The sequence below is a fragment of the Trichosurus vulpecula genome, chromosome 9, assembly GCF_011100635.1.
Source record: "Trichosurus vulpecula isolate mTriVul1 chromosome 9, mTriVul1.pri, whole genome shotgun sequence".
In the NCBI taxonomy this organism is placed as follows: domain Eukaryota; kingdom Metazoa; phylum Chordata; class Mammalia; order Diprotodontia; family Phalangeridae; genus Trichosurus; species Trichosurus vulpecula.
Window position 1 is genome coordinate 147,972,627 of NC_050581.1, and position 26,987 is coordinate 147,999,613.

The 26,987-nt window shown below is 46.7% G+C and overlaps 1 protein-coding gene across 1 annotated transcript; it reads right to left on the reverse strand.

Moving 5' to 3' along the window:
- Nucleotides 1-872: 872 nt before the first annotated feature.
- XPC (XPC complex subunit, DNA damage recognition and repair factor) lies at nucleotides 873-26,899 on the reverse strand. The gene is made up of 16 exons (XM_036738096.1): nucleotides 26,621-26,899; nucleotides 22,386-22,578; nucleotides 18,664-18,782; nucleotides 17,081-17,204; nucleotides 16,177-16,261; nucleotides 15,144-15,301; nucleotides 14,818-14,938; nucleotides 13,032-13,121; nucleotides 11,265-12,140; nucleotides 9,805-9,965; nucleotides 8,339-8,420; nucleotides 6,472-6,606; nucleotides 6,219-6,388; nucleotides 5,269-5,362; nucleotides 3,424-3,513; nucleotides 873-1,881 (listed from the first exon to the last, which is right to left on the reverse strand). The coding sequence occupies exons 1-16, from the start codon at nucleotides 26,700-26,702 to the stop codon at nucleotides 1,672-1,674; spliced, it is 2,790 nt and encodes a 929-aa protein (XP_036593991.1). The 5' UTR covers nucleotides 26,703-26,899; the 3' UTR covers nucleotides 873-1,671.
- Between the last annotated feature and the right edge of the window lie 88 nt (nucleotides 26,900-26,987).

Consider the following 26,987-nt stretch of genomic DNA (forward strand, 5'->3'; position numbering starts at 1 on the left):
AAATTTGCTCACTCAGATTCCTAATAGTGCCTGTCATAGGGCTGCACATAATAGCCAGTTATTTTAAAAATGCTGCGTCAAGATGAGTTATTAAAAGAATTAAAACGAGACTAAGAAAGGTTCAACACATTCCAACAAATATGTTTTACATATCACTGGTCGATTGGCTGTCTTGCCTTTTATTCCCCAAGGCCCACTACCCTACCTTCTGTTCAGAAGAGCTTACTAAAAGGCCAATTGTGTGAATGTACTTGATGCATATGCTTGTGAAGGAAAACAAAACAAAGCAAAAATCTTTCTAATGAGTGCAGAACAGTGCTTCTGGGGTTCTGAGTCACTAATCAACTCTTGGGTGAAGGTTCCTTGAGGTATGACTATTGCACGGTGAGGAAAAGGAATCTTAGGGGGCTAGGGAGAGCAGAGGTATTAGATACCAACACTCCTTAGTACCCCAGAACCAGATTAAAATTTAATTGGGAAATATTTAGCCAAAATATAATAGAACACAGATGTTAATATATGGATTTCTGAGTCAATCTGGCTTTCAGGAATCCCATGAAGTTCAGTGGGTCCCATATCTATCTCAAGTTTGACACCACTGGGCTGGAAGATAGGACTAGTTCTCAAACCAGCTCTGCCCCTCCCTGTCTGGGTAACCCTGAGCAAATCAATTTCCCTCTCTGGGACTTTGTTTCCTCATCTGTAAGATGAGGGAGTATGACATGGGTGAGGAACTATTTGGAGTTAGTCTAAGGGCCACACTTGGGGACCTGGAGGACATGGGGCCTTGAGACCACAGGTTCCTCACCCCTGGAGTAGGACCAGATAATTTCGGTTCTTTTAACATGTTTCTATGAAAGAAAACAACGAAATCAGTCTTTATTTAAGCTTTATTGGTCCCCCTAAAGTGATTTTAAAAAATTATGCTCCTCGACTATCTACAATGTAAAACATTTTCTATTTAACCAGGACAATAGTTGGGGGCTCAATCAAGATTGTTGCTGTTTCTTCAGTATTTGACATTTGTGGGATTTATTTCTCTCTGATTTTAGCCCTTTTCATAGGCACCTACATCCTAAAGTGAATCCAAAGATCATAATATTGTAAGAACTAAGCTGTAATTCTTCTGTTTTAATGAAAATTCAGGGAAAAAATACAGTTAAGGCCAGGGAAAAGTTATTTGCATTAAACCTTTGCAGATGACAAGTCAGTGAGGGAAGAAGATGGCTGTTTGTTAAATGGAAATTGTGTTTAAACTGACAGCAGAGGGCTTTTGCATTTGCAGAACACATGCAGAATCTATTAAAATCTGATGCTTCTCACAAAGAACATTTTCCAGCACTGCCCAAAGTTCCTAAGGACTTCCAAAGAAATCCACTTACTCAGCATGTCAGATTGTTGAAAGATACCACTTGAAAGGTAAGATTCCTAAGTAGAAAAATATCTGGCTTTAAAAACTAAAAAGGGCCGAGAGGTTGAGTGAAAGCTAAAGTCTTATGTGAGGAGTGGTCCTGCAGCATACCTGAGCCATCCCGGGAATTTGGAACCACTTCCTCTTCTCTTCTCCACCCTATGTCTACTGAGCCGCTGCCCAGCTGCCTTTATTTGGGCCAGTCGAGGGAGTGTACAGCCACAGTGATGGGAGACTATCTGGGTGCTGTCTACTCAAAATTACAACTTTTCAAAGGGGAACAGGTGTTTGGCTTCCTCTCTCTTTTCCCTTTTGGTCTTCCTAGTTCCTTTGCGTTTCTGCTGCTCTTCAGTTTCTCGGTTCTGGGGCCAGGAGGCAGCCAAAGTTTTGGCTGCTGCCTGTGAGCTGGTCCCTTCCTCGTCCGACGAGAATCCTGCTCCTCCCTCTGGAGTTGCTGTGGCAGCTTCTCCCTAGAAACACAAGTGAACAATCATAGAGGAAAAGCTGATCTTCCTTTAGGCAACTGAAGTTCACTGTGTCCTCTCTAACGCAGAGATAATAGACCTGTACCACCTCTCACAGGCTGCTGTGGAAAACCTTACCACGGCATGGCAATGTTGTGACAATGGCCCGTAGGACACTGCCTGTGTGTGACCACTATGACCTGTAAGAGACAATCAAGCACACTGTGGCTTAACTTGGTCATCTGTCCCACCACTTTGGGTGGGACCATTAGAATGTCACAAAACGTGATGCTGGAAAAAAGTGACTAAAAGATTCTACTGCTGCGTGTATATCCCCCTGGAAGGTGACAACAAAAGAGAGGCCCCATGTATGTAAAGCTATATAGCAGTACCTTTTGTAGTGTCAAAAAACTGGAAACCAAGATGATGCCCATGGATTTGGGAACAGATAAACTGGTATGTGAATGTCAAAGAATATTACTGTATTGTAAGTAACAATGAACAAAAGAATGAAAAGATTTACATGAATGGCTGCAAAGCAGAGCAAGCAGCACCTGGAAAATCGTCTGTGCAATGACTATAGCAATAGAAAGATTACAGCTTCCATGCTCCTAAGTATTGGGACCTGGCCCATTAGTGGCCATTTTATTTTCAGCCTGGGCAAGATTAGGGAGACTAGCCTTGGAAAGGAGAAAAAAGAGGAGGGGAAGGGAGAGGAGGGACACATGTGAAAGTCTGTGGGCTTTGTACCCACTGAGAGCCTTAAGAGTTAGTGCAGGAGTCCATGTACACTCCTAGGATTTCTTTTTTGATATTTAGGTCACTTTTTAACAAAATATGAAGCATAAATAAAAATACTATACGGGCAGGGAGGTGTCTGTGAAATTTTTTGACATTAAAAAGTGGTTTTAATATTTGAAAAGGCTAGGAACCACTGGTCCTATGGTTTTTTCCCCCCTCCTCTCATTTTGCTGATGAGTCTAAAACTAAGCTCTCAAAGGTGAAATTTCTTTAAAACAGCAGCAGACTGCAGATTTAAACTTAAGTATTCTGACCCCAGATGTAGAGTGAATACAGAATTTACGTATCCGGGGAGCTATAGTAGGAGGCTTCCATGACTCCATGGAGTTCTTAAGGGGAGCAAGCAACAGATGGCTGCCTGCCTTTGCTGCCCTGAAAATCTCTTGATGCAACAACTCATCTGGGACCCAGTCTAGTCCAGCAGTCCACATACAGGGAAGATCCCCCAACACCACCATAAAATTAATGCCTAAACTTAGCCATCACACTGGGAAACCCCAAAGGAACACAGTATCCACATGCCCTTTATAACTCTATCCCCCTGTAATACTGGGGGGCGAGAGTGCATTTTCTTCAAATCTGCTAGCATTAGGTGATGCCTGCCTGTACGGAGACCAGGCTGACTTCAGGGGTCCTGGGTGCTTAGTACCGTGGAGCAGCCGCTCAAATGCTTAATGCATCCATCACCTCAGAAATCTGATCTGGGATCTTTCCCCATAAACAGGTGTCTGAACAGCCTGTATTTACCTTGTTACCGAAGCGTTGCTTCAGCCTTTCTCTTATGAGGAGCCCTTTCACCAGTAATTTCCAGTGGCCTAGGACTCTCTTCTCTCTTTTCTATGTTGAACAACAAAAGGGTAGTAAAAAAAGAAAGTTACATGTTAATGCTGGCATTTTCAGGGTAAAAATTAAGATGGGATTCTAGAATGATTTCAGTTTAGAAATTAATATTCTACATCTGGCCCAATTTTACATAATTTAACTGATTCCCAAAATTGCATTTTGTTTTAATTTTTTTTTTTTTTACAATTCTGTGATATTCTTGAAGTCCAGATCCAAAGAGGAATCATTTATGGGTTCACGACAACTTGGAAGGTCTTCAGCGGAGAGCCCCAGGGATCAGGGCTTGGCCCAGAGTTGTTTCATATTTTTCTTAATCATTTCGATAAAGGCAGAAAGGGCACAAAAGTAGGAGGGGGAGCCAATAGGCTGGATGAAAGTCAGGATCCCACAAGACTGTGCCAGGCTCTGACCTGGGCCAAACTGAGTCAAGATGGAAGTTCACAGAGAAATACGTCAAGTTCTACATTTCTATTAAAAAAACCAACTAACCAGATTTGTAAGTGTAAGATGAGGAAACTTGCCTAGGTAACAGTTCATCCCAAAATGATCTGTATTTTTAGTAGACTGCAAGTTCAGTGCGTGTCAACAGTTAACATGGCAGTCACAAGGCACACTTGGGCTCCATGAAGGGAGGAATAACTTCAGAAATAAGGAAGTGACAATTCCAAATGTGCTCTGCCCCAGGCTGACCCAACATGGAATAGTGTGTTCAGTGCTGGGCATTTCATTTAAGATGGACACTGATAAGCCAGAGACAGTCCAGAGGAAAGCTAATGAGGAAAAAAAAAGTTCCTAGCATGAAGACCAGGCTGAAGGAACTAGGAATGTAGGGCCTGGAGAAGAAAAGATTCAGGGGAAACAAGATGTGGTATGTTAAAGAAGGATTGGACTTACTCTGCTTGGCTCCTGAGGGAAAAACGATTAATGGAAAAAAGTTTCAAGAGCAGATTGAGGCTCGGTATGGGGAAAACTTCTTAGAACTTAAACCCATCCCAGACCCGGAATGTGGCTGGATCCCCCTCACTGAAGGTAGGTCTCCAACATTTGGGTGCCCGTGTCTCTGGGCTATTGAAGAGATCCTCTTTGCAGTACATACTGGAACAGAAGCTGCAGACATTCCTTTTATCTTTAAAATTCTGAGGCCCCTCGAGGTCAGCACAAGGGAGATGACTAGGATTCCAAGTCTTGGTCTAGTCACCCTTCTCTCCACAACCCAAGGCAGCTTGACTTGGCCTGATACCTGGTTTTCTGAAGTGGAAGCATATAGTCTTTGTGACTGGGACAAGCATGAACTCGTGCTAAGAGCCCTGGCCTTGGAATCAAAACTCTCGGAAGACTCCTGAGTTCAAGTCCAAGCTTTGGCACTTACCTCCTCTTGAGAAGTCTGTTCTCTCCTCTGATTTTATAAAATAAGGTTAGACTAACTGACCTTTAAAAGTCCCTTCCAGAGCTGACATTCTGTGATTTTCTATAAGCTTTAGGTTCCTTGCTGTGTTTCATACGGTATCACTTCTCTGCATTCCCTGAATGACAAAACCTTGTCCTTTCTCAGGGCTGGAGGGACCCTCTAGGATCCTATCCTTTTTTAGGACATCCGAGATCCTCTAATGTGACTCACTCATCTGATGGCAGGATCCGAGGCCCAGGGAGTGGGGCACCTTTGTGGCTGCAGTGGCCAGAGCTTCATCCTGGCACTCTTCCCCATCTTGCCACAGTGCCCAGACCCCCTCTAAGGTAGAAGCTTTTTACCTCTTTCTCCTTTTGTTCAATGAGTGACTGTTCATTGTCCCAGGCAGCCAAAAGCACGTCTTTGTACTCTTCACACACGATGTACCCATCGGTTCTGCAGAAAAGACAACACAACACGTATTCTTAGGAGGCAGAAGGAGGGAGAGGCCTACCCCCCGATGGGGACTAATCTTCCTTTGGCAATAACTACTTCCTAACAGTCATCAAGCACGTTGCTAGTGCCTACTAGGTGCGGAGGATGGGAGCTGGTTTTGAGAGATGTCAGGTTTGACATCGGAGACTGTCATTGACCTCCTATGACAGAACACTGGGAGGGGAGGGGGGAAGGTGGCATTTGGTTTACACTTTAAAAGATTCTTCCATATGGATGGAAAGAAACAAGGAAAAACAGACAGAACACCCATCTTCACTGCTTACAACAGAAATTTCTATCCCTGGACTTGGAGTCTCAAGTCCTCTCTTTCCCTCTCCATCCTCATCCCTCATTTTGGGCTTTCAGGGTAGCACCTCAGCCTCATGATTGGCTACATCCACGACAGAGGGTTAGGATTTTGGCTGAGAATAAAAATAGCATTTTGGATCACTTCTAAATATTCAGGATTTGAGAGAGCTGCCTTTGTTTCCTGGGGTAAAAGCTCAGGGTTTGGCAGCAAGAGGGCTTCCATCCAACAATGCACCTTGTCCCAGCCATATCCCACGGGCACAGAATCACAAGTTCCCTCCTGGAGTTGTCATGTCGCTGCCACCACTACCACCACCCCCTGGCATGCTGGAGTAACCATGCCTAAACTGCCCTCCCATGTCATGCCCTGTGGTCCCCAATCTTTCAAGCCAAATCTGGGCTAGCTTACATCCATGCTGGCCCTGGAATGACTTTTTACTCCCACACTGAAAACCACCTCCATCCTGGTGTTTAAGCTGGACCCCAGCTGGTCTGGTCTCTTCCTTACACAGGATGTGAGTAGCCAGCATGGAAGTCAAAGCCAGTGATAGCCTGGACACAGTCGATACCCAGCTTTCGGGCAACTCGATGCAGATTGGGCAGTTTCAGCTGGACACAGCCAATAGGCAGCATGCTGGGCATGAAGAGGTAAACATTTCCAAATTCATTCCGGGGGACCTGCCACAGATAAAGAACGATGAGGCCAGTCCGAGAAAACTGGTTCAGAGGGGGTTCGCTCCACTCTTCTGCTGGGCTCTTACCTTCCCATCCACTGCCACAGGTGGCTGGTACTCCTCTGTCTGCCAGCGGCCAAACAGACCCAGGTCATCTTGGTCCCGGAACTGGGGGTCAGCCAGCCGGGCCTTCCGGGCACGATTGGAATATCCTTTCACCATCTGCACCAGGAAAAGCGGCAGCTAATGAACAACACAGATCTTACAGAGAAAGCACTGACAATGAGGACCCACTGTTCAGATCCAGTGGATGTTCCTGGGGGACAAAACCTCTATTGTCACTTGATGGGAGTCAGGGAGAAGGTAGAAAAAACCGAACTTGTTTCAAGGCAGAAGGCATTAGCGGGAAAGCTAGGGCTTTTTTCCCGGAGCCTGGCTAGCCAGGCCTCCTACCCCATTAATGCGGAATGAAGGGGCACACAGTTGTGGCTTCAGAAGCAGATCTGGGAATAAACCTGAAAGGAAATAGCAGGAACCGAAATGCAGGGAGAGTGGTCTGGAATGAACAGAAAAGAGCCAGAAGTTACTGGTGGCCAGCAGTGAGGGCCAAAGGATGGGATGGTCTAAATGATGAAAGGGGACCCCCAAAATGGAGCTGGGCCCTAGGCTCCAGAGGAGTACACCTGGGGCAGAGCATGGGCACAGCCGACCCAGGCCCAGAGAGGGTGCCCACAGACAGGGCTGATGAGAAGAACAAGGGCCACAGCCTTGGCTGCCTCTTCCCTTGAAAGCAAATCCCCTCTCTACCCACCTTCCCCATTTTAGCTGGGAGTGAGCAGCTTCTAGGTCTGAGCCACTAGAGAGTAGGGGCTTCCTTGATGCGCTTCTCCTCCCTACCCTGTGGCACTCTGAAGCTGCTTGCAATGTAGATGGCTGCCTTCTAGACCCCAGTGCCCCAACCACCAGTGCTGCTAACCTGAAAGCCAATGATTCAGCCCAGGACTTCACCTGAGGGCACTTCACAGTGCTTCCCAGACCCTTGGGCAAAGTGTGTTACAGGAACAATGGACTAGGAATCAGAAATTAGAAATCATCATTTCTAGTGATGTTTCTGACATGAAGTTTTAGGGTGATATTTTGCAAACTGCTCAATTTCAAACCGCAGATTCTTCGTCTGTAACATGAGGGGGGGCAAGCAAATTTTTTTTAAAAGGTAAAACCTATCATTTCATTTCAGCCCTTCTTAAACTGTGGGTCATGACTCCACATGGAAACTGACCCACAGTTTAAGAAGTGCTGAAGAGGTCATGTGTGGAAAAAGTTTAAGAAGCCCTGATTTAGACCTTAGTTAAAATGTCAGAACTGAGAACCAGACATATGTAACAAACCTCCAAAAAATAGATCTTAAAAGGCACTTTCTGCTTAGGGCAGCAGCCGCGGACTGGGCATGTAAACAAGCTGGCTTCTGTGTCCCACACTAGCCCTGCCCAGCTGCTCTTGTTCTGCCCTCCTTTCTGAACACGAGCCAGACCCCGTAGGTGTAACTCAAGATTCTTCTGTAGGACACCTGGCCTACCTGGGAGGGCTGGAATCAGGGCATCAAGGATATTTTTTTTTAAGCTGCCCAGCTCTGACATTCTCTGATATGCTGGAAGAGTCACTGAATGACCATTTGTTGTCAATAGACCCACAGTCAGAAGTGCTCCGCCCTTTCCCATGCTGACCCTGATCTAGACCTGGTCATTGTTTTCTGGACTCAGATCCCGGCCAGAGAGTTTCTCAGGTGACACGCTGGTTCCTTCTCCAAGCCTGAAGCTGCATTTCATTCTCCTCTCACTTAACAGCCCCTAGATACATTCCCTTTCCCTTAATCTTGACATCCAAACTGCCGTGGTCAAGCTGCCACACCAGGCGCCTCTCTACCCAGAACCCGACCCAGCCAGAGCCCAGTTACCTTGTATGGAACTTCCCCAAGCCTGACTACTCGTGCTTCCTTCAACCAGGTATCCCGCGAATGCAGAGTGTGGACACAGTCCCTAAAGATGTCACCCAGGGGGAGATAAATGTGAAAAGTCAGTTATTCCATAACTAACCAGAGACCTATGTTTTTTTTTCCACATCCATCATTTTCCACAAGTACAGATATTAATTAGTAGAATAAACAGAAGGAAGCTATCACCTCTGATATCTATCTATTGAAAGAATGTGAAATAACCCCTTGGAATGGGCTTTAGGGTTGCCCCAGTTAGACAGAATAATGCCCGACTTTGACCTCCCATCCTGCCTAGCAACATATCCATCTAAAGGCCCCAGAACTCATTTTCTGTCTCACCAGCCTCTGGATTTCCCTTCCTTTCCCCAGCTGTCCTCGTCCTCTGCCTTCAAGGGCCCTGGGGCTGCCATTTACTCTGTACATACAGACTATGTCATGTTAAGAGTTGGGATTATTCAAAAGCGGCAACAGCAGCCAAGCTGAGTATGTGGTAGATGCCCAGCCTCTGATGCCCACTGTGGGGAGATTCAAACAAGAGAAAGGGCATGGTTCCTGCACCACGAAGCATACAATCCAGCTGGGGGAAAGGGCTTACATGTAGTAAAGAGCCAATCCATAATGGATGGCAGGGCACACTCCTGGCTACTCCCACTCCTGGGGTTAGGACTAAGCCACAACCTTGGGAATCTTCTTACAATTATACTTCCAACACTTAGCAGGCATTTATTAAGCACCTACTGTGTGCAGCACTATGATTAACACTGGGGAGACATGAAGTAACAATCCCTTTCTCAATCAACCCACAGGCATTTATTAAGCACCTATGGGCCAAGCACTGTGCTAGGCTCCTTACAAAAGTTCTCTTATTTGAATAGCAGCTCAACAATAAAATGTGGAAATGTCTACTACTGGCATAACCCTAGCCCCTAACTCCCTTTACAGTGAAGTACTTCCTTTTTTAATTTTTGGAGTGGGGAAGGCAGGACAATTGGGGTTAAGTGACTTGCCCAAGGTCACATAGCTAGTAAGTGTGTCAAGTGTCTGAGGCCAGATTTGAGCTCAGGTCCTCCTGACTCCAGGGTTGGTGCTCTACTCACTGCACCACCTAGCTGCCCCTACAGTGAAGTACTTTCACTGGTGATAGATAATTTGGTGCTGGTCCACCACATCTTCAATAAAACATTTAACTTTTGAGGAGGGTTTCTTTCTCTCCCAAAGACCCTCCCACTCACTTCTCCTTCACAAGTCTTCTCTCTTATCCACTTTCTCCTCATAAAACTTCTATTCTTCCAACTATCCTGTGTGGGCCCCCCTTTCCCCCTCCCACTCAAATGAACTCTCCTCTCTTACTCACCAGGCCTTGTCACTGAAGCTGGCCCCTTGCTCACCAGCTAGGATGACATGCACACTGACAGTGGTTCTCTTACCTAGAATACACAGCTTCCCCACGACAGTACCCAAGGATAGCGGCAGTCTCTGGGTATATGGCCTCATATTTCAGGAGATGCCTCTTCAAGGCATAAAGAGGGTGGTTCTTATACATGCCGATAGCAGTTGGCAAGGGCTGGCTCTGGAGCTTTGCCTGGAACTGCACAGGCCAGAGACATAATGTTAAGTAAGGTCTTTGTAAAAGGAAGCAAGTTTTGTTTTTTTAAAATAAAATTTGGGCTTCTCTCAACTATTACATGTTGGTTACCAAGTGTTGTTGAGGATTAATGATCAAGTTTGTTGATAATTTTGCAATGATCTTAGTTTACCTCTGTCCCACTAAAACAGGTTTTTAATAAACATAAAATTCTAGGGTCAGATTAGACTTTAGGAAGACATGTGACCCATTCTCTGCAGCTACACATGTCAATAAATCATTGTGGGCAGATGGCTGATCATCTGCTTGCTCGGATCACAAGTCCCCACCGGAAGAGAATGTACAACTTCCTTCAGGAAGCTGACCAGAAAGTTCTTTAACGTCTAACTCGAGCCTCTTTACTGAAACAAAGGTGCTAAGCCTCCAGTTTAATTCTTAGTAGAAACAGAAAAACCAGTTGCCCTGAGCTATTCAATGGTGCTTTGCAAACAAGCCCTTCCACAGAGTTCCTTTAGCCTTTCTTCAGAAAGCCGAATTCCCAATCTTTCAGTAACTTCCATCACTGCCTTTTCCTGACTATTTCTCTGTGGGGGAGGAGGCGAGAAGGGGAGGGAGGAGAGAGGCTGGGATCCAATTTTGAAGCAGCGGTCACCTAGCGAAGGAAGGTTATACATCACAGGCTCTAAAGGTTAATTTCCCTTGGATGCACTTTAGTTTATTCAGAGTAGCCTATGAATCACTATTATAATTGCTATAAATAAAATGAAGAAAGAGCCAGTCCCGGGCAAGCTCTCTTTGCAGAAAGAATACTCTGCTCCAAGCACATTAGAAAAATCATGTTTTGCTAGTCCTTGGTGACCATGAATAATGTCTGCCTTTTCCTGTGGCACTGCCGGCAGGTTCTCACTACAATATGTGACGCCCCAGTCTCACTTTGGGTCCAAAAGTGTGTCATGTACACTCAATGCATTATTTTCTCCCTTTGCTTCCTTCTTCCAGCATTCATGAATCATCTAGCACGTGAAAGGTCCTGTTTTGGGATCAGGTCACTCCCTTGCCTGGCCTTCACATCACAGGAATACTGAGCTAAATTCAGCCCCTGCCTTCCTTCCTAGGAGCTGAAAGCTCTTTGTGGCCCCCCTCTTTTCTTTCTGGTCTGTGTAGTGGGAAGGTAATTTGGCAGTCACATCTTACTCATCCTCTCAAACTTCTTTCACTTGATATTACCTGTGTGTATGAACAGACACCAGCTGCAGCTTCACTCACCAAGTGGCAGCTAGTTTCCCGGTAGTCAAAGCTTACCTCCATTTCTTCTTTATTTTCCCTTGCCCCAAAAGGGCTTTGGTAGGGTCTCAAGGTCTCAGCCCACCACTGTGAATCTACACGGCACTTGCGGGTAGCTGTCATCCAGGCCGGGTCATACCGCTGTGTGATATCCCGGGCACACCCATCATTGTCAATGCCAATGATGTAGGACAAGGGCTTGGTGGCATATTTATAACAGGTCAAGGGCTGGCCCACCACGCCATGGACACAATCTACACATACCCACCTATCCTCCCCCTCACAGAACACTTCTAGCCACTCGTCCACACCAACTGCTTTCCCGATTTCTTCTTCTTCATCGCTAGAAATGATCTTGCCCCTCTTGGTGCCTGAAGCCTCTAGGGATGCTGCTGGAAGGATGGAAGGCCGACCACTAACTCTTTTATTCTTTGCTGATGTACTGACTCTCCTTCTACTGCCTGCAGATGCTGCCTTTGTCCTCTGGGCTGGCGCTGACCTCCTTGGTCTCCGGGTGCCAGGCTGAGAATCTTCATCGGATAAGTGACTGTCATTCTCACTGGAGAGCTCGAAATCGGAGCTGCTCTCGGCCCCATCGCTCCCACTCTCCTCTTTGTAGGACACCTTTGATGTCCTCCGTCTTTCCCTTACGGGTCTCTGGGCTCTCTCCCTCTCTATCGCCGTGTCTTCCTCCTCCCTGGGAGAAGGCTGTTTTTTCCTGCCTGCTGCTGCCTTCTGCAGCTCTGGTTTTTTGCTCTCTGCTGCCCTCTTGGAAGAGGCTGCCGCTTCTCCTGTGCTAGTCTTTGATCTGATCTGGGTTTGGGCCTTTTGGCTGGGGGGCTGAGAAGAACTTCCAGGATTCTCTGGGGAGCTGCACTGAGACTTTTTCTTGCCCTGGAACAGAGAAAGTGATTATTTATTTTTTTTCATTTTATGAGCACTAATTCCTTTGTTTACTCAACATTTATGAAATCTATTATATGTGAAGTCCAATAATAGGCATTAGGAAAAGTACAAAGTTAACTAAGTCCTTACCCTCAAGGAACTATGGCAGAGATAGGGCCTAACCACTGACTGTTAGGAAAACCCAAGGAATATGAGATCTATTTCACTTTATACATATCAGATTTAGTCAGTCTGATATGGAGCAAATGCACTGGCTAAAAACTGTAGGAAAGCCAGAGTCCCATAAGCATAACAACTACATAGCAGAAAGTGTCTTCTAATCACCTAGCTCTCTTCGAGACAAATGCCCCTTCTCCTTACTTGTCCCTCTTTACTGCACTCGCCACCCTGTAGAAAAGCCTTCTTCCTCGTGAAATTCTGAAAACTATAAAATCAACAAGTTTTCAGAAAATGGTAGCCAAAATAAGGACCACCACCTCAACACAGACAGAACCTAGCAACTTCATCTGAGAGTCTTAAGGACGTGTTTTACTCAGCTCAGCGTCTGTCCCCGACTCCTTCAGCACCTTAGCCTTCCAAGAGGTGAGGACAGTCTTACTTATTTCACAGAAAGGAGATCAGAGCTTTAAGAGGTGCTGTGATTTGTGTGGACAAAGCCAAAAATAGAACCCAGTTCCCTGGATACTGCCTCCAGGTCCCAAACCATTTGATCAATTTCCCTGCAAGTGAATTGTGTGGTAGACCTGGAAAAAGCTACCTCGTGGAATTCCAACTCTCAGGTGCCAGACAAAGGCTATTCTTTTCAAAAGAGTGTGAGATCACCGTACTCACTTCTCCGTAACAACCCACCCTTTACTTAGGGGCCCCATAAAATCCCACCTTTGCAGCTAGCAACTTCAGAGGAATGGGCTGCAGAGACAACACCAGCCGGGTGAGAAGCTGCAGTGATCGGAGAATCAACAAAAATATCTGTGTGGAAAAAAAAGGATTATAAAGCCTCATTACCTAAGAGAAAAGTTCATATCACTCAGAAAGTTCATGCAAAATTCTACCCCATTTCAGATATGCAACACTGTGAAGATTAGCATCAATGTAAGTAATTTCCCATTGAGTAGCGATGTTCATTCACTCAACAAATATTAATTGAGACCTAAGTGCTCACCCCTGTGCTAAACATCTTGGGGCATGGAGAGAGAAATAAAAAAGTGATTCCTCAATAGATAAGCTGTCAAAGATAGGAACAAACAGTTTTTAGAAGAGAAATGCAAATCAGAGCATCTCAGACTAGGAAGGGGCTATTTGATCCAATGCATACTCCACGTAATTTTGTCTTTCACTTAACTACCATCACACTTTCTTGATACCTTCCTCAACATGGCACATTTGACCGTGTTCTGCCTTCTTTGGGACTATTCATTAGACTGAAGATATAGTTACGTCTTAATTTTCCTTTGTGACCATAAGGTCCTGGAGAAAGGCTCTGATCTGTTACTGAATGCATCCTCAACAGTCTCCAGAACAGTACCTTGCACCTGTTCCTTAATTAAAAAACCATGTGGAGAACTGATCCACATCACTAATAAGAGAACTATAAATAATGTTGGGGTTTCATCTCACTCCCAGAAAAATGACAAAGGGAATAAGAGATGGAAAGTCAATACTGGAGGGAGGGCCATTGGTAAGAGAGGACATAGGCCCCAATTTGCACTATCTGACCAACCCCCTCCCCCGCCCAGTGTGTGGCCCATCGTAGGTGATCCTATCAGAGGCAGAAAAGCATGGATTAGGATTAAGAAAGCCAAAGGTCTGGCTCTGGTTTCACCACTGAGTAGCCACGTGACACTGGGCAAGTGACTGAACTCTTCTGAACCCCAGGTCTCTTATATGGAAACTAACATGTGATTTGCTTACCACACAGAGCACTGAAGAAGAACCAGTGAGTATGAAAAGGCCCAAAAGCTATAAAGGGTTATCATTATCAATCAATATTCATTGAATTGCTCCCCAACAAAACACATCTGGGCTTGAGGATAACAATCGAGGACAGACAGATCAATAGAAAGCCAAAGAAGTAAGTGGCCAGGCATTCTTTATCACGTCCACTGTCAGGGAGCTCAGCCGATTTCAGGTTTTTCAAACCAAGGTGGAAAGACGTAAACTCAAGATGTTGGCCTTTGGTGCTATGCAGCTGGTGCTGCTGGGAAAGCCTGGCCTCCATTTCTCTGCTCAGTGAGTCTGGCCAAAGGAGGACCAAAGCAGCAGGAACTTTGTAGGTCTCCAAAGTGACAAAGAAATCACTGAGGCAGTCAAACACACAGCTGTGCTGTGATGTACTCAAATGAGCCTGACCTGGGGGGGTCTTTCTGTAGGGCCTGTGTGATGACCTCTCTATTTCATCTCTTCTAGTTTCAAAGACAGCAGACTGAAACTTGTCCTCAGTTCACTCAAATGACCCGAGGCGTGCTTATCTGCAGGGAACACTGGTCAGCCTTCAGTGTCCAAGACTAAAATCTAGCATGTGAACTAAACTGGGCATCTTCTTGGGATTTCTAACTATCGTTACTGAATAATTTATGAAAGAGTTTCTAAATCACTTGCCCCCAAGTTAATCACTATGTTTATTTAGCATTATTAAGAACATTAGCACAAAGCCTGAGTCACTTACATGGACTAATTCTTCATTATCTCGTGCTGAATAAATAGCAAAACGCCTTCCTAAGGTGGAGCGCAGGCTGTCTCGCTCATCTATGGAAAGCTCTGCATTGACAGTGAATGTGGCGATGAACCTGTCGGGAACAAGGCACTGAAGTGGTTGGTTTCCCAGATCAAATGGCCTCTTGCTCCACAGAGAGGGGGAAGGGAACCCCGTCACTACAAGTGACCGCAGCCTTTCCATGGATTCCTGAGAGTCAGATGACTAGATGGCTGCGCTCTAGGCTAAAGGGAAGCCCCTGGCTCAGGCCGGGCAGGAGGTGGGATGGAGGATCATACCATTTTACCAGGTTTGAAAGGTAAGGGACATCCACTTTATTAGGAAGCACTTTGGTGAAGTGAGCTGGTACGATGGAGAGGCCGATGGCCTGGAGATCTGGCTCATTACAGATGTTATTCCGAAAGAAACCATTTGCTAGCAGACAAAGCAGGTGTACCTATTGGCAGGGGAATGAGGACAAGGGAGACAAGAAGAAAAAAAAAAACCTTTGAGCCAAAGCAAGTGGAGTTTTGAGTTGTCAAACTAATGTCCCATTTTCACCTGAAATATGTCTGCTTTTGTGATCTGCGTCTTCCCCAAGGTTTGGTATTCTGCCTCCCCAATGGTTTCTACTGCCAGCTCCACATTCGGCATCTCCTTGCCTCAACCCTGGATTACAGGAATAGTATCCCACTCAGTTTTCCTGCCTCCAATCTGTCTAGCATGCTGTGCTAGTCTGCTGAAAACACCACTGACCTAACATTGCTCCCCAGCCCCAGAACCTGCAAGAACAATCAGGGGTGGAGAACTTTATCCAAACTTCACAGAACAAATCCTTGGATTTGTTGGATTAAGTTCAGATTTGGTTAAAGGGCTGCACTTGAGGACCTAGAGGGCCACATGTGGGCTTGAGGCCACAGGTTCCCCACCTCCTTGGAGTCTATCTTTCTGACATTCACATCCCACCACCAGGCTCACAAATCAATCTGGTCTTTTTTCCAAAAATAATCATGCTGTTTCCAAGTGTGTCAAACTCATTCTACCTCTAAATGTCTGTTCATGCACTTCCTACTTTCTGCCTGCTCCAATCTCACCCTCCCATTCAGGCCCGCAGCAGTCCCATCCTCCTCCGACCTTGGGGAAGCAGACCAGATTGTCCCTTGGAATCAGAGATCTCAAAGAGATCTCAGAGCTTGTTTCATCTAAACCATTTCTGTAGGTGAAGAGTGCCCCTAGTGCTAGTTTTGTGAGGCCAGAACCTCGCCTGGCACCACATACACCGAAGGGGCCCAATAAACGTTGTGTGAACTGAATGAGAGCCGAGGCTCAGACCTTGTGCGTCTCTTCACGGATTTCCTTATTGAAGCGCTTCATCATTCTCCGAAGGTATGTTTCCAATTCCGTCTGCCTTTTTTCTCTGCAGTGGGTATCCAAAAGCAAACACTGAACTCAGGTCAGGATTCACCAGCCCATCGCTCTTACTCAAGACAACAAATGTGTAATTACTGTTCCTCATCTTACTGATTCTCCATTCTTCTAAGCAGGTCTGATCCTCTATGGACCTACTGTGTACGACGTGCTTGTTCTCACTGCTATGCTTTGTCTGGCTCTTCTCCCACCCTCCTCTCTAGTGTAGTGGGTCAGAATACATCAATCCACAAGCATTTGTTAAGTGCCTACTACGTGCCAGGCACTGTGGCCCTCCCTGATGAACCAACCTATCATCTTTACCGTTGGACTTCATGACCCTTCACACTTAATCACATGCTTGGGGGCACTACATTCACTTACACTCATTTGCAGGTTGTGTCCTATGAGTTAAGCTATTTTCACATGTGTGTGCCTGGTTTTCAGTAACCTGAAAGCCCCTGGTGGGCACAGAGTACAGCTTCCGTTTCTGCACAGCCCCCAATATGCCACTCATCAGACAGCTGGGTAGTTAATGAACATGGACCGACTACATACAATCTGCTGGGGATTTCATGCCCCAAACCACAGGGCTGTGCTGAGGAGCTCTGTCTCCGATGCCTCAGAGATGGCCAAGGCCACCTAGGGTGATGGAAGAAAAGTGGGGCTCCGTGCTGACAGAAGCACTGCCTCAAGCCCGCAAAGACGGCCGCAAAGGAGCAGTCAGAGACTCTCCCTCGGGGGTCCTGCCTCCTTCTTCCCTCCCATGGCTTTAGATGGCTGTAGCCTTATGAGAAGCACAGAGCCAGAAGGAGGGGGCTGGTCTCACCTTCTCTCTCTTGCCTTCACCTGCTCCGGCGTTTCGATCTCTATCTCCACCGGCTTGGTGGACAGAGCTGATTGAAAGGGGCCCGGGGTTCCTCCCATTTCATCTGGTGCAGGCTCATTAAGTTCTATCAACAAAAGGTGAGTATCAGCCTTACACGTGGTTCAGAAAGCCTGCAGACAGACACCCACTGAGAAGGGGGGCATGCTATTTTAGAAGATATCAGCCACTTGATCTAAATAAAGCCTCTTCTGGAGAGACAGCAGCTCCTTTACCAATTACAGTATTTGGCAGTTCCCGGAGGATGGGCTGTATCCTACAGATAGGGAACCAGTCCCATCCAACTGAAGGCAAACAAGGTGGTGACTCAGTGGCACAGCCACGAATCTGACCCCTTCCTTCTGTGTGGATGCCTCGGCCTCCCGCTGGCAGCCTGCTTAGTCAGTCACCAAGGTCTCACTGCTGTTGTGGCTCAGTTGGTTATTAAAGCATTTATTAAGCACCTATTATGTGCCTGGCCCTGTGCTAAGCGCTGGGGATACAAAGAGGGGCAAAGGCAGGCCCTGCTCTTGAGGGGCTCACAATCTAATGGGAGAGACAACAGGCACACAGCTCTGTACAAACAAGCTACAGACAGGACAGCTAGGAGGCATTCAACAGAGGGAAGGCACTAGACTTAGGAAGGACTGGGAAAGGCCTCCTGCAGGAAGGTGGGAATTACACTGGGACTTGAAAGAGGCCAGGGAGGCCGAGAGGTAGAGATGAGAGGGAGAGTACTCTGGGGAAAAGAGACAATGGAGAAAACGCCCAAGCTGGGAGGTGGAGGGTCTTGTTCTCCGCACAGCCAGGAGGCCGGCGGCTCCTAGGCAAAGAGTACAAGGTTGGGAGTAAGGTGTCAGAAGACTGGAAAGGCAGGAGGGGGCTGGGTGATGAAGGGCTCTGAATGCCGAACAGAGCATTTTGTATTTGCTCCCAAAGGTGATGGAGCCACTGAGTGGGGGTGACGTGATGGGACCACCCAAAATACAAGGAGAATCAGCCTATCCAAGTCAAACAAGATTCCTGACAAAGAAACTGTGATTTTCAGTTCCAGCACAGGTGAGGAAAAGGTGAAGGCCCTGAGGGCACTGAACAGTAGCCTGAGGTAACCCTGAACAGGACAATTTTCTGTTTATTTGCAGGATCTCTGGAAAGTCTGCCTAAGCCTCGGTGTTGACTGTCCTGAACAAACACCCAGCCCGCACCTCCCTTGTGCTAAGGTTGGGTGAGAAGCACAGATAAGACGTGGTCCTGGCCCTCCAGGAACCTGGCACCTATGCCCATGGATGGGCTGGGTGATAGCCCTGCAGCCCGAGAGCCTAGGATTCCACTTGAGCCCCCGGGCTCCCTCAACCATGGTGCTGATCCCACTATTCCGTACACCTGGACAAGGCAGCTATAACAGGGAGGGTGCTTTCTAAAAGCGTGAGCCCAGGGGAAAACCTCAATGAGGTGGGCAGGACAAGCATTTACTCACAAGAAAATGACAGGGCTACAATATAGAAAACAGACCACAACCAAAAGAATGATTTGAGGGGCAGCCTTACCTTCGACCTCCTCCCAATCATCCTCGCTTTCATCTTCATCATTTTCTCTACTGCCGTCTCTTTTCACGGAGGCTTCTGTCTTTGGCTGGATCTCCTTCTTGGCAGCACTTGTGAAGTTACTATAAACATCACAGGAAGAAACAAGCAAAAGGCTCAAACACCCCTCTATTATTTCAGTGTTTCCTTTATCAGATTTGAGGGGAAGAAATGACGACCCTTTAAAAACTGTCACTTGCAATTGGTTAAAAACATTTTCTGTTTACGCTGGGCCTGATTTCTCCCTTAAGTATTTTTCTGAAATTCTCATTAAAAGATTGAGCTATAATAGTGAATCTGCCACCAATTCATCTGCTGACCTGTTTTCCATGTGCTGTATCAATAATCATGATTCTATAAACAAACCTACCTCAAAAAGTGATGGAAAAAAGTCCACAGACAGGATCATAAACGTTCCACGTCAAAGATAAATATGAAGGCAATCACAGAAATACGACAGGGGTGAGCCTGGGGTTACGGTAATGGCCCACGGGCATAAGGAGTAGAACCAAATGGATGTGGCATTGTTAGGGAAGGTAGTCTAGGAACTTCCTAGGTAACTGGCACTTATCCTCCTTTTCTGTGTCTTAACCATTCTGGATGTGAGCTTTCCACACAATCTCTGGGTCCTTAAACATTACTGAAACATGGTATCAAAAATAATTTGGCTTTTTCTTTTTTTTTTTTGCCTTACTTGTATTTATTTTCATTGGCAAGACATAATGCTTTCTGCCACCATGAGAAAGGAGGTCTTGTGCAGTGGGGAAGTCCTCCAGATGCTTCTGTTTACAGAAGACACTGTGCTGGTTGTATCAAGCCCCAGAACAACGCAGAATCTCCTGGAAGAGATCTGCACTGCTTAAGAGTTTGGCTTCACCACTCATGCAGGACAGACCAAGCAGAGAAAGAATGTCTATTACTGAGACCAGGGACCCCCAGTAGTCTGGCTAAGCCCCTCATATCCAAGCTGTGGCCTGGGCCTGTCGATTTCACCTGTGCATCATCTCAAGAACTCACCCCGTTCTGTCTTTGGATACTGCCCCCACCCTGGTGCAGGCCCTCATCCCTCACACCTGGATTACTGCAATCACCACTGGTGGGTCTGCCTGCCTCGAGTCTCTTTCCACCCCAATCCATCCCCCATTCAGCTGTAGACCTGACCTTCCTAAAAGTCTATGTTACTCCTTTTCTCTCCCCATTCAACAAACTCCAGTGGCTCCTTGGATTAAACATAGCATCCTGTTTGGCTTTTAAAGCCCTTCCTACGCTTCCAGCCTGAAACCCAGTGACTCTGGCATCTTTGCTGTTCCTCACATAAGATTCTCCCAGCTTGAGATGGTGCATTTTCACTGGCTGCCCCCATGCGTGGGATTCTCTTCCCCTGGTCTCTACCTCCTGGCTTCAAGTCTCAGCTAAAATCCCAACTTCTCCAAGAAGCTTTTCCTAATCTTCCTTAACTCGAGCGCCTGCCCTCTGAGATTCTCTCCTCTTTATCTTGTCTATGTCTTGTTTGTAGTGTTGTTTGCACGCTATCTCCCCCATTAGAATGTGGCTCCTTAAAGGCAGGGACTGGTTTTCGCTTTTCTCTCTATCCCCAGCACTAAGCACAGTGCCTGGTACATGGCTTGTTGACTTGAGGAAGTCAGCTGGCTAAAGTGGCTAGTTAGCTAGACGCAGGCTGAATAAGGCTAATGTTCACAGCAGGAACAAAGCACTGATAAATTCATGAAGGAAGGTTTCTTTGATAGATTAATATTTACTAATTTAAGTAGGCTTTAATTATAGGTATCAATGCAGCTGGGTGGTACAGTGGACAGAGCGCTGGGCCAGAAGTCAGGAAGCCCCAAGTTCAAATTCAGCCTCGGATACTCACTAGTTGTGTGACCTTCGGCAAGTCACGTAACCTGTGTTGGCCTCAGTGTCCTGTGGGTCACAATTATAATATCTACCATCCCGGGGCTCTCGTGAGGATCAAAGGGGACAGTATCTGTGAAGTACTGAGCACACCACTGATGCACAGTAGCTGCTATATACATGTTATCCATTACCTCAGTTTCCCCAATTGTAAAATGGGAATAAGAGCACCATTTGCCAGGGTTGTTGGGCGGTGCTCAGCACAGCGCCTGGCCCTCAGCAGGGGCTACGCTAACATCCCTGCCTTCAACATGTCAGAGAGGAGCAGATAACAATCCAAGAAGGAATGAATGAATTTTAAATCCTCTCCCCTCCTCAGACAGACTCAAAGACCCCAAAGCCCCTAAAGATCTGTGCACTGCAGCAGAGAAGGCGAAGGATCTGGCCGTGCACTCTGCTGAATCACTCAGCTTCTGCGCACCTCGATTTCCTCATCGGTAAAATGAGGGACTAGATGAAGGGATTTCTAAGCTTCCTTCTTTCCTTAAATCCTACCCTATACCCAGGCCTGAAGCAGAAATGTTTTCCCAATTTTCAAAAACAAGAAGAGAATGGAGTTGGCAGGTCAGAAGCAAACGATTGTGACTGGGATTGCTGGGACAACTCTGTGAAGGAATATTAAAGGGATGGTTGGTGAGCATCTAGAAAAGGAAGCGGTGATGATGAAGAACGAGCATGGCTTCCCTGAGATTGGGTCGTGGGAGGCTGACCCTGCTTCCTGAAACAGTCAGAAGAAAGTTACGGATAGTTTATCTGGATTTTAGCAAAGTGCCATCACCATCCTAAGTGGATGAAAGGCCCTGTGACACTACAAGTCCCTGATGGCTCCAGCTTAGTGGGAGGTGTCCAGGGCACGACCTTGTCCATGGCCTCCCATCTCTAACACTGACCTGAGCAAAATAAAAGGCAAGTTGCAAAGAGGTGAATTTCTGCTTTATGTCCTAACCATCAGAGCCATCCATGTGGGGAAAGGATGGCCGCTGTAAGCGAAGACTGACTGGCCCCTGGTCAGGCTGTCAGAGCCAGGGTTCTCTTTCCTGGGTGGGTTGGACTCAACAACTGAAGTCCCTTCCAACTCTCAATTCTGTGACTGTTTCTGGGGCCCAGCATCTTAGGGTGGTAAGAAAGGGACTGGCCTGGGGAAGGTTATGGTAATGGCTCTTGCTAGTCTCTTCTCTGGGCCTCAGTTTCATTATGTAAAATGAGGGGTTTGAACTAGATGATCTCCAAGATTTGTTCCCCTTTTAAGATGGGTAATTCTTTTTTCTGGTTTTGGTTTTTGGCAGGGCAGTTGGGGTTAAGTGACTTGCCCAAGGTCACACAGCTAGTACATGTGTCAAGTGTCTGAGGCCGGATTTGAACTCAGGTCCTCCTGACTCCAGGCCCGGTGCTCTATGGACTGCCCCAAGATTATGTCATTCTGTGCTCTTTATTTAGAAGATTTCAAAGTGCTTTAATCACAAGGAGCTAGCAGTCACATAGCACTATGCAAAGTGCTTTACATGTGTCATCCCATGAGATCCTCACAACCACCCTGGGAGGCGGGGCATATTATTATCCTCATTTTACAGCTGAGGAAACTGAGGTGAAGTAGCCTGCCTAGTGTCTAAGGCTGAACTTGAACTCAGGTCTTCCTGACTCCAGGCCCAGCACTCTATGCACTGTGGAGCCCCGACACTTCCTGGAACAGCTTCAGTGAGGAAGAGAAAGGTAGCTCTTAAAACCACCATTTTGAGTGAACAAGATAGTAGAAAATAACAATCCAATCTTACGTGAAATCTTCTCCCTCACTAGAGGCTTCCTCCTTCACGCTGGGACGCTTTTCAGATTTCTTCTGTGCCTTGACTCCCGCCTTCTTTGAGGCACCACCTCGGAGCCCCCCAGAGTCGCTGCTCCTCTTCTTCCTCCTCCCACTCGGGGCTCTGGGGACACGAGTCTTCTTTGGCTTCTGATCTTCAAAGACATCTGTTTGGAAGGAAGAAGGAAGGAGAAGGCAAAGGTGCAGGGGGAAAGGACAGTCAAAGTGCTGCCCAAAATTCTTTTTCTCCAATTTTTCCCCAGCTCATCATGGCATTGCCATGGACATAACCCTGGCACAGAGCCTCACCTTGTGCACAAGCATCAGACTGTAAGCTCCCTGAGAACAGGGGCTGTCATTTGCCTCTTTCTGTACTTAGGACAGTGCCTGGCACATAGTAGGTGCTCTATAAACACACATTCCCTACTCTTCATTCTTTGCTCCTTAAACAAGCCCATCCTCCAAACTCCCTTTTTTGTATTTATGAAGCCACTACAGTTCTTTTCACCCAAGTTTTCAACCTCTGCCCTTCTCCCTCAGCTCCCACAGCCAATCAGTTATCGAGTCTTGTGAATTTTACTTACACAACATCTCTCACGTTCATCTTCTTTCCACTCACACGCTACCATCCTAGTTTAGGGTCTCATCACCTCTCACCTGGATCATTTCCAAACTGTTCTCCCTGATTCTAATAGCTTTCCTCTCTAATCTATTCTCCACATGGCTGCCAAATAATCTTGCTAACACGTGGGTGTGACTGGGTCAGGAGAGATGGTCTGACTGCCCTGCTCAAGAACTTGCAATGATTCTCTATCGCCTTTAAGATAAAACACAAGCTCTTCAGCTTGGCATTAAAACCCTTCGCAGCCTGGCTCTAGATGCAGTCCTCATTGCCACCCTTGGGGCACTCTCAGTTTTAGCCAAAGCGGCCCACCTGTTCTTCCTCAAACTCCTCTCTCTCCCTGGGACTCCCCAAGCTTCCTTCAGGTGTACTTCCTAAGGAGAGCCTTTCCTGACTGCTCTAGCAGTTAATGCTCTCCTTGAAGTCCTCAGATTTGGGCCAAAGACAGGTGTCCTTCCATAAGGGCAGGGACCTGATTCCTCTCTGGCTGCTGTATGCATGGCGATTTGCACACCACAGGTGCCTGATGAACTAAAATTTGTTAAATGATTACCTCTGAGAAACAGCCTGGGAATCTGGATTTCTGGCTTCTATTCTGGGATCTGGCCTTAAGCCACTGGACTAGGTTGGTGGTGTTTCAATTTTTCCATCCTGAAAATGGAGACAATACCTCTTCCAAGGGTATCCATCATCTCTGAACCATTCTTTGAGTTAGCAAAAATGACCCCCTGTGTATGCACAGTGTCGGTCATGGTACTGGAGACAGGCCTGAAGGTTTAGAAAAGCAGTAAGCCCTTCCCTGTTCCCAGGGATGTCTCCACGGACAAGAAGGACCCCTGACCACAACACACTATGTGGACATTCAATAAGGATGTTAAGAAGAATGTAAAACCTAGAGAAGACCTGGGAAGAAAACAGAGGCATTCTAATGTGAACAAGAAAATTATAAGGAAGACAATCTGAGGATTTTGATTTGTGTCTTTCTACTGACAAAAAAGCACTCCCCTTGTTTGCATTTGAGGAGGATGTGGCTGAGATCAAGGAAAGAAGCTTCTTGTTGAGAAGTGACCTCGGCAGCCCAGCTGGGAGCACCTGCTGCTTCTCTGCTCTCTGACTCACCCACACGAGACAGCTCGGCCTTGCATGTCTAGCCATGGAGACCCAGCTTCTCTAACTGGCAGGCCTCAGGAAATCTGATTACAGCTCTGAGGACCGCTTTTTCCTCAGTCAGACCTCAGGAATCCAAACCGGAATCCACAACTTATTCAGAAGAGCCTGGCTTAAGTGCTTTAGGGGCTGGGCCTGGGTCACTTCCTTTGTATCCACAGCAATACTCATAGGGTATCTTTAGTAAGCCCTTTAAGTTTTGTTTTTTAAAACTGAATTAGAAAACCTAGGATTCTTCTAGAAGGGACAAGAAGTCAAATCCTGGCATGAACACATACTAGCTCTGAGACAAGAGGCAAACCTACTTAACATCTCTAAACCTGTTTCCTTATTTATAGAATGCATATACAAACAAAATATATATGTTAGCCTGAATTTCCTATCTCAGAGCTGTCACCATAGTTAGAATTATTAAATAAAAATCTCAAAATAAGCGGCACAATTTAAGCTTTGCAAATACTATGCAACATAAGCTTACTGGGGATTTTATGTTTTTTGGGGTAATAGAAAATAAACTTGCCATGCTATGGGATCTTTTCATATAACTGGGATAGCGTAGCAGGGCTACAAAGGGCCTTAAGATTTATCCAGTTCAACCCTTTATTTTTATAAGTAATCACATCTTCCGATCCATACTTTCTACCACTGCAAGACTAATTTTCCTCATTTAAAGATATGGTCAGGTCGCTGCTATGCCCCAAATATTTCAATGACTTCCTATTATGTATCAAAGTCCAAATTCCTGGTCTAGGACTCAATGTCCTGTAGGATCTGGCACCACTCACTACCTATTCAGTTTTATTTCACAATGCTCCTCTCCTCAAACTCTATACCCCCAGCCAAAATGGGCGACTACTTCCCCCAACACATTTCTTCTTTGCTTTTTCCCCGTCTCTGTCGGTAACTTTTCTCAAATAGTTCCCTACACATTGTCTCCCACTCCCAATCTCAGTCCACAAAAATTCTACATATCTTTCAAGACCCACATCAAACTTCCTCAGCCTCTAAGAAAAACATTCCTTGATTGTGCCTGTTGGAAATGAACTTTCCTTCCTGTGATGCGGCACAGAAGCTCTCTCAGGCATCTGCTCATGTTTCATTTTGAATCACAATGAACAGAAACATGAATCTCAGAGATGGAGGAGTTGGAGCCTCAGTCCAACCCAAATGCATGTGTGTGGGATTTCCCCCTACTGGAATGTAAATTCTTTAGGGGCCAGGACCTTGCTTTCTCTGGGGCTAAGGACCCAAAGAATATGCCCTGGCAAGTATTCGTGGAACTGAATGGACACAGAGGCTTAGACACCCTTAAGTGCCTTAATCAAACGACAATCATTATTAAATGCTGGCTTTGTGCCAGGCTCAGGGGCCACATAAAGAAATATGGAACGGTGCCATCTTCTGCATGGAGCACTACTGCTGCTGCCCTCCCTCCCAAACAATCTCTTACTTAATAAATTTGGGCATAAATAGGGTTATGTTCATTAAATTTATTTTTATACTGTCCACATTTTTTAAAATATGTACTTCCTGTCTTTCCCATTACAAGGTCAGCTCATTGCTCACTTGTTATCTCTGCTTGTCGCACAGCCTCAGGCTTAGTAAATACCTATTTGACTGATTGATTTATAATAATGGCTAACCTTTATATAAGCACCTACTATGTGCCGGGCACCACGTCAAGCACTTTTCAATTAAAATCTCATTTGATCATCACAGCAGCCTTGGGAGGGATATACTATTACTGCTCCCCATTTTACAGATAAGGAAACTGAGGCCAACAGACGTTAAGTGACTTGCACAAGGTCACACAGCTAGTATCAGAGGACTGGTTTGAACTCAGATTATCCCGACTCCAAGCCTGGCGCTCTATCCACTGGGCCACAAGGAACCTACGTTCTTTCAGGGAAGACGGCAGATGGATAGATGGATGGATGGATGGATAAATAGATAGATAGACACCGATGGGACAGACGGATGGATAGTGATGGATGGATGGGTGGTTAGTCGGATGATAGATATTTAAATAGATGGACAGCTATCCAGATGCATGGATGAATAGATGGCTGATATATACACATACACAAAAGGAATACAAAGTAACTTCAGGGTGAGAAGGTATTAGCAGTTTCAGGGCTCGGGAAAGCCCTGCCGTTCTTGTGGGTTTTGAGCGGCGCTTTGAAGGAAGCTCGGGCACCTAAGTGCAGCGCAGATGGAGGGAGTGCATGCCAAGCATGGGGGACAGCCTAGGCAAAGGCTCGGAGGCGGGAAACGAAGCGTCGCGTGGGTGGTCCAGCTAGAGTTCTCCGAGACGGGGCTGGGGGGGAAGGGGAGGGTCCTGCCTGGGCTCACCCCGGCCAGTTACACACACCAGCCCGAGCGGACACTAAGCCTGACGCCCCGCCCGGCCCCCCACTCACCGGGCTCCGCTTGCTGGGTCCGGGCCTTCTTGGGGGGCCGCTGGCCCAGCTGCGCCACGCAGGACGCTCGCTTTCGGGCCATGCTGCGCGTTTTAGCCCTAGGACAAGCCTGGGCAGAGAGTCAGGCGCGGGGGCGGGGCCTGAGAGTCACCAATCCTGCCCTGCGGCTAAAGCCACGCCCCCGCCGCCGATCTCCCCAAACAGACCTGTAAGTTAAATCCACTAGGCGAGGGCAGAGAAACTAGAGGAGCAAAGCCTTTATCACTTACTTCCGGTGACAGCAGCCCTCGCTCTTCACGCCTCCGGCGGATGTGCGTCATCGCGTCCGCTCTCGCTGATAGGCTGGCTGCCGCGAGAGCGTGCACGT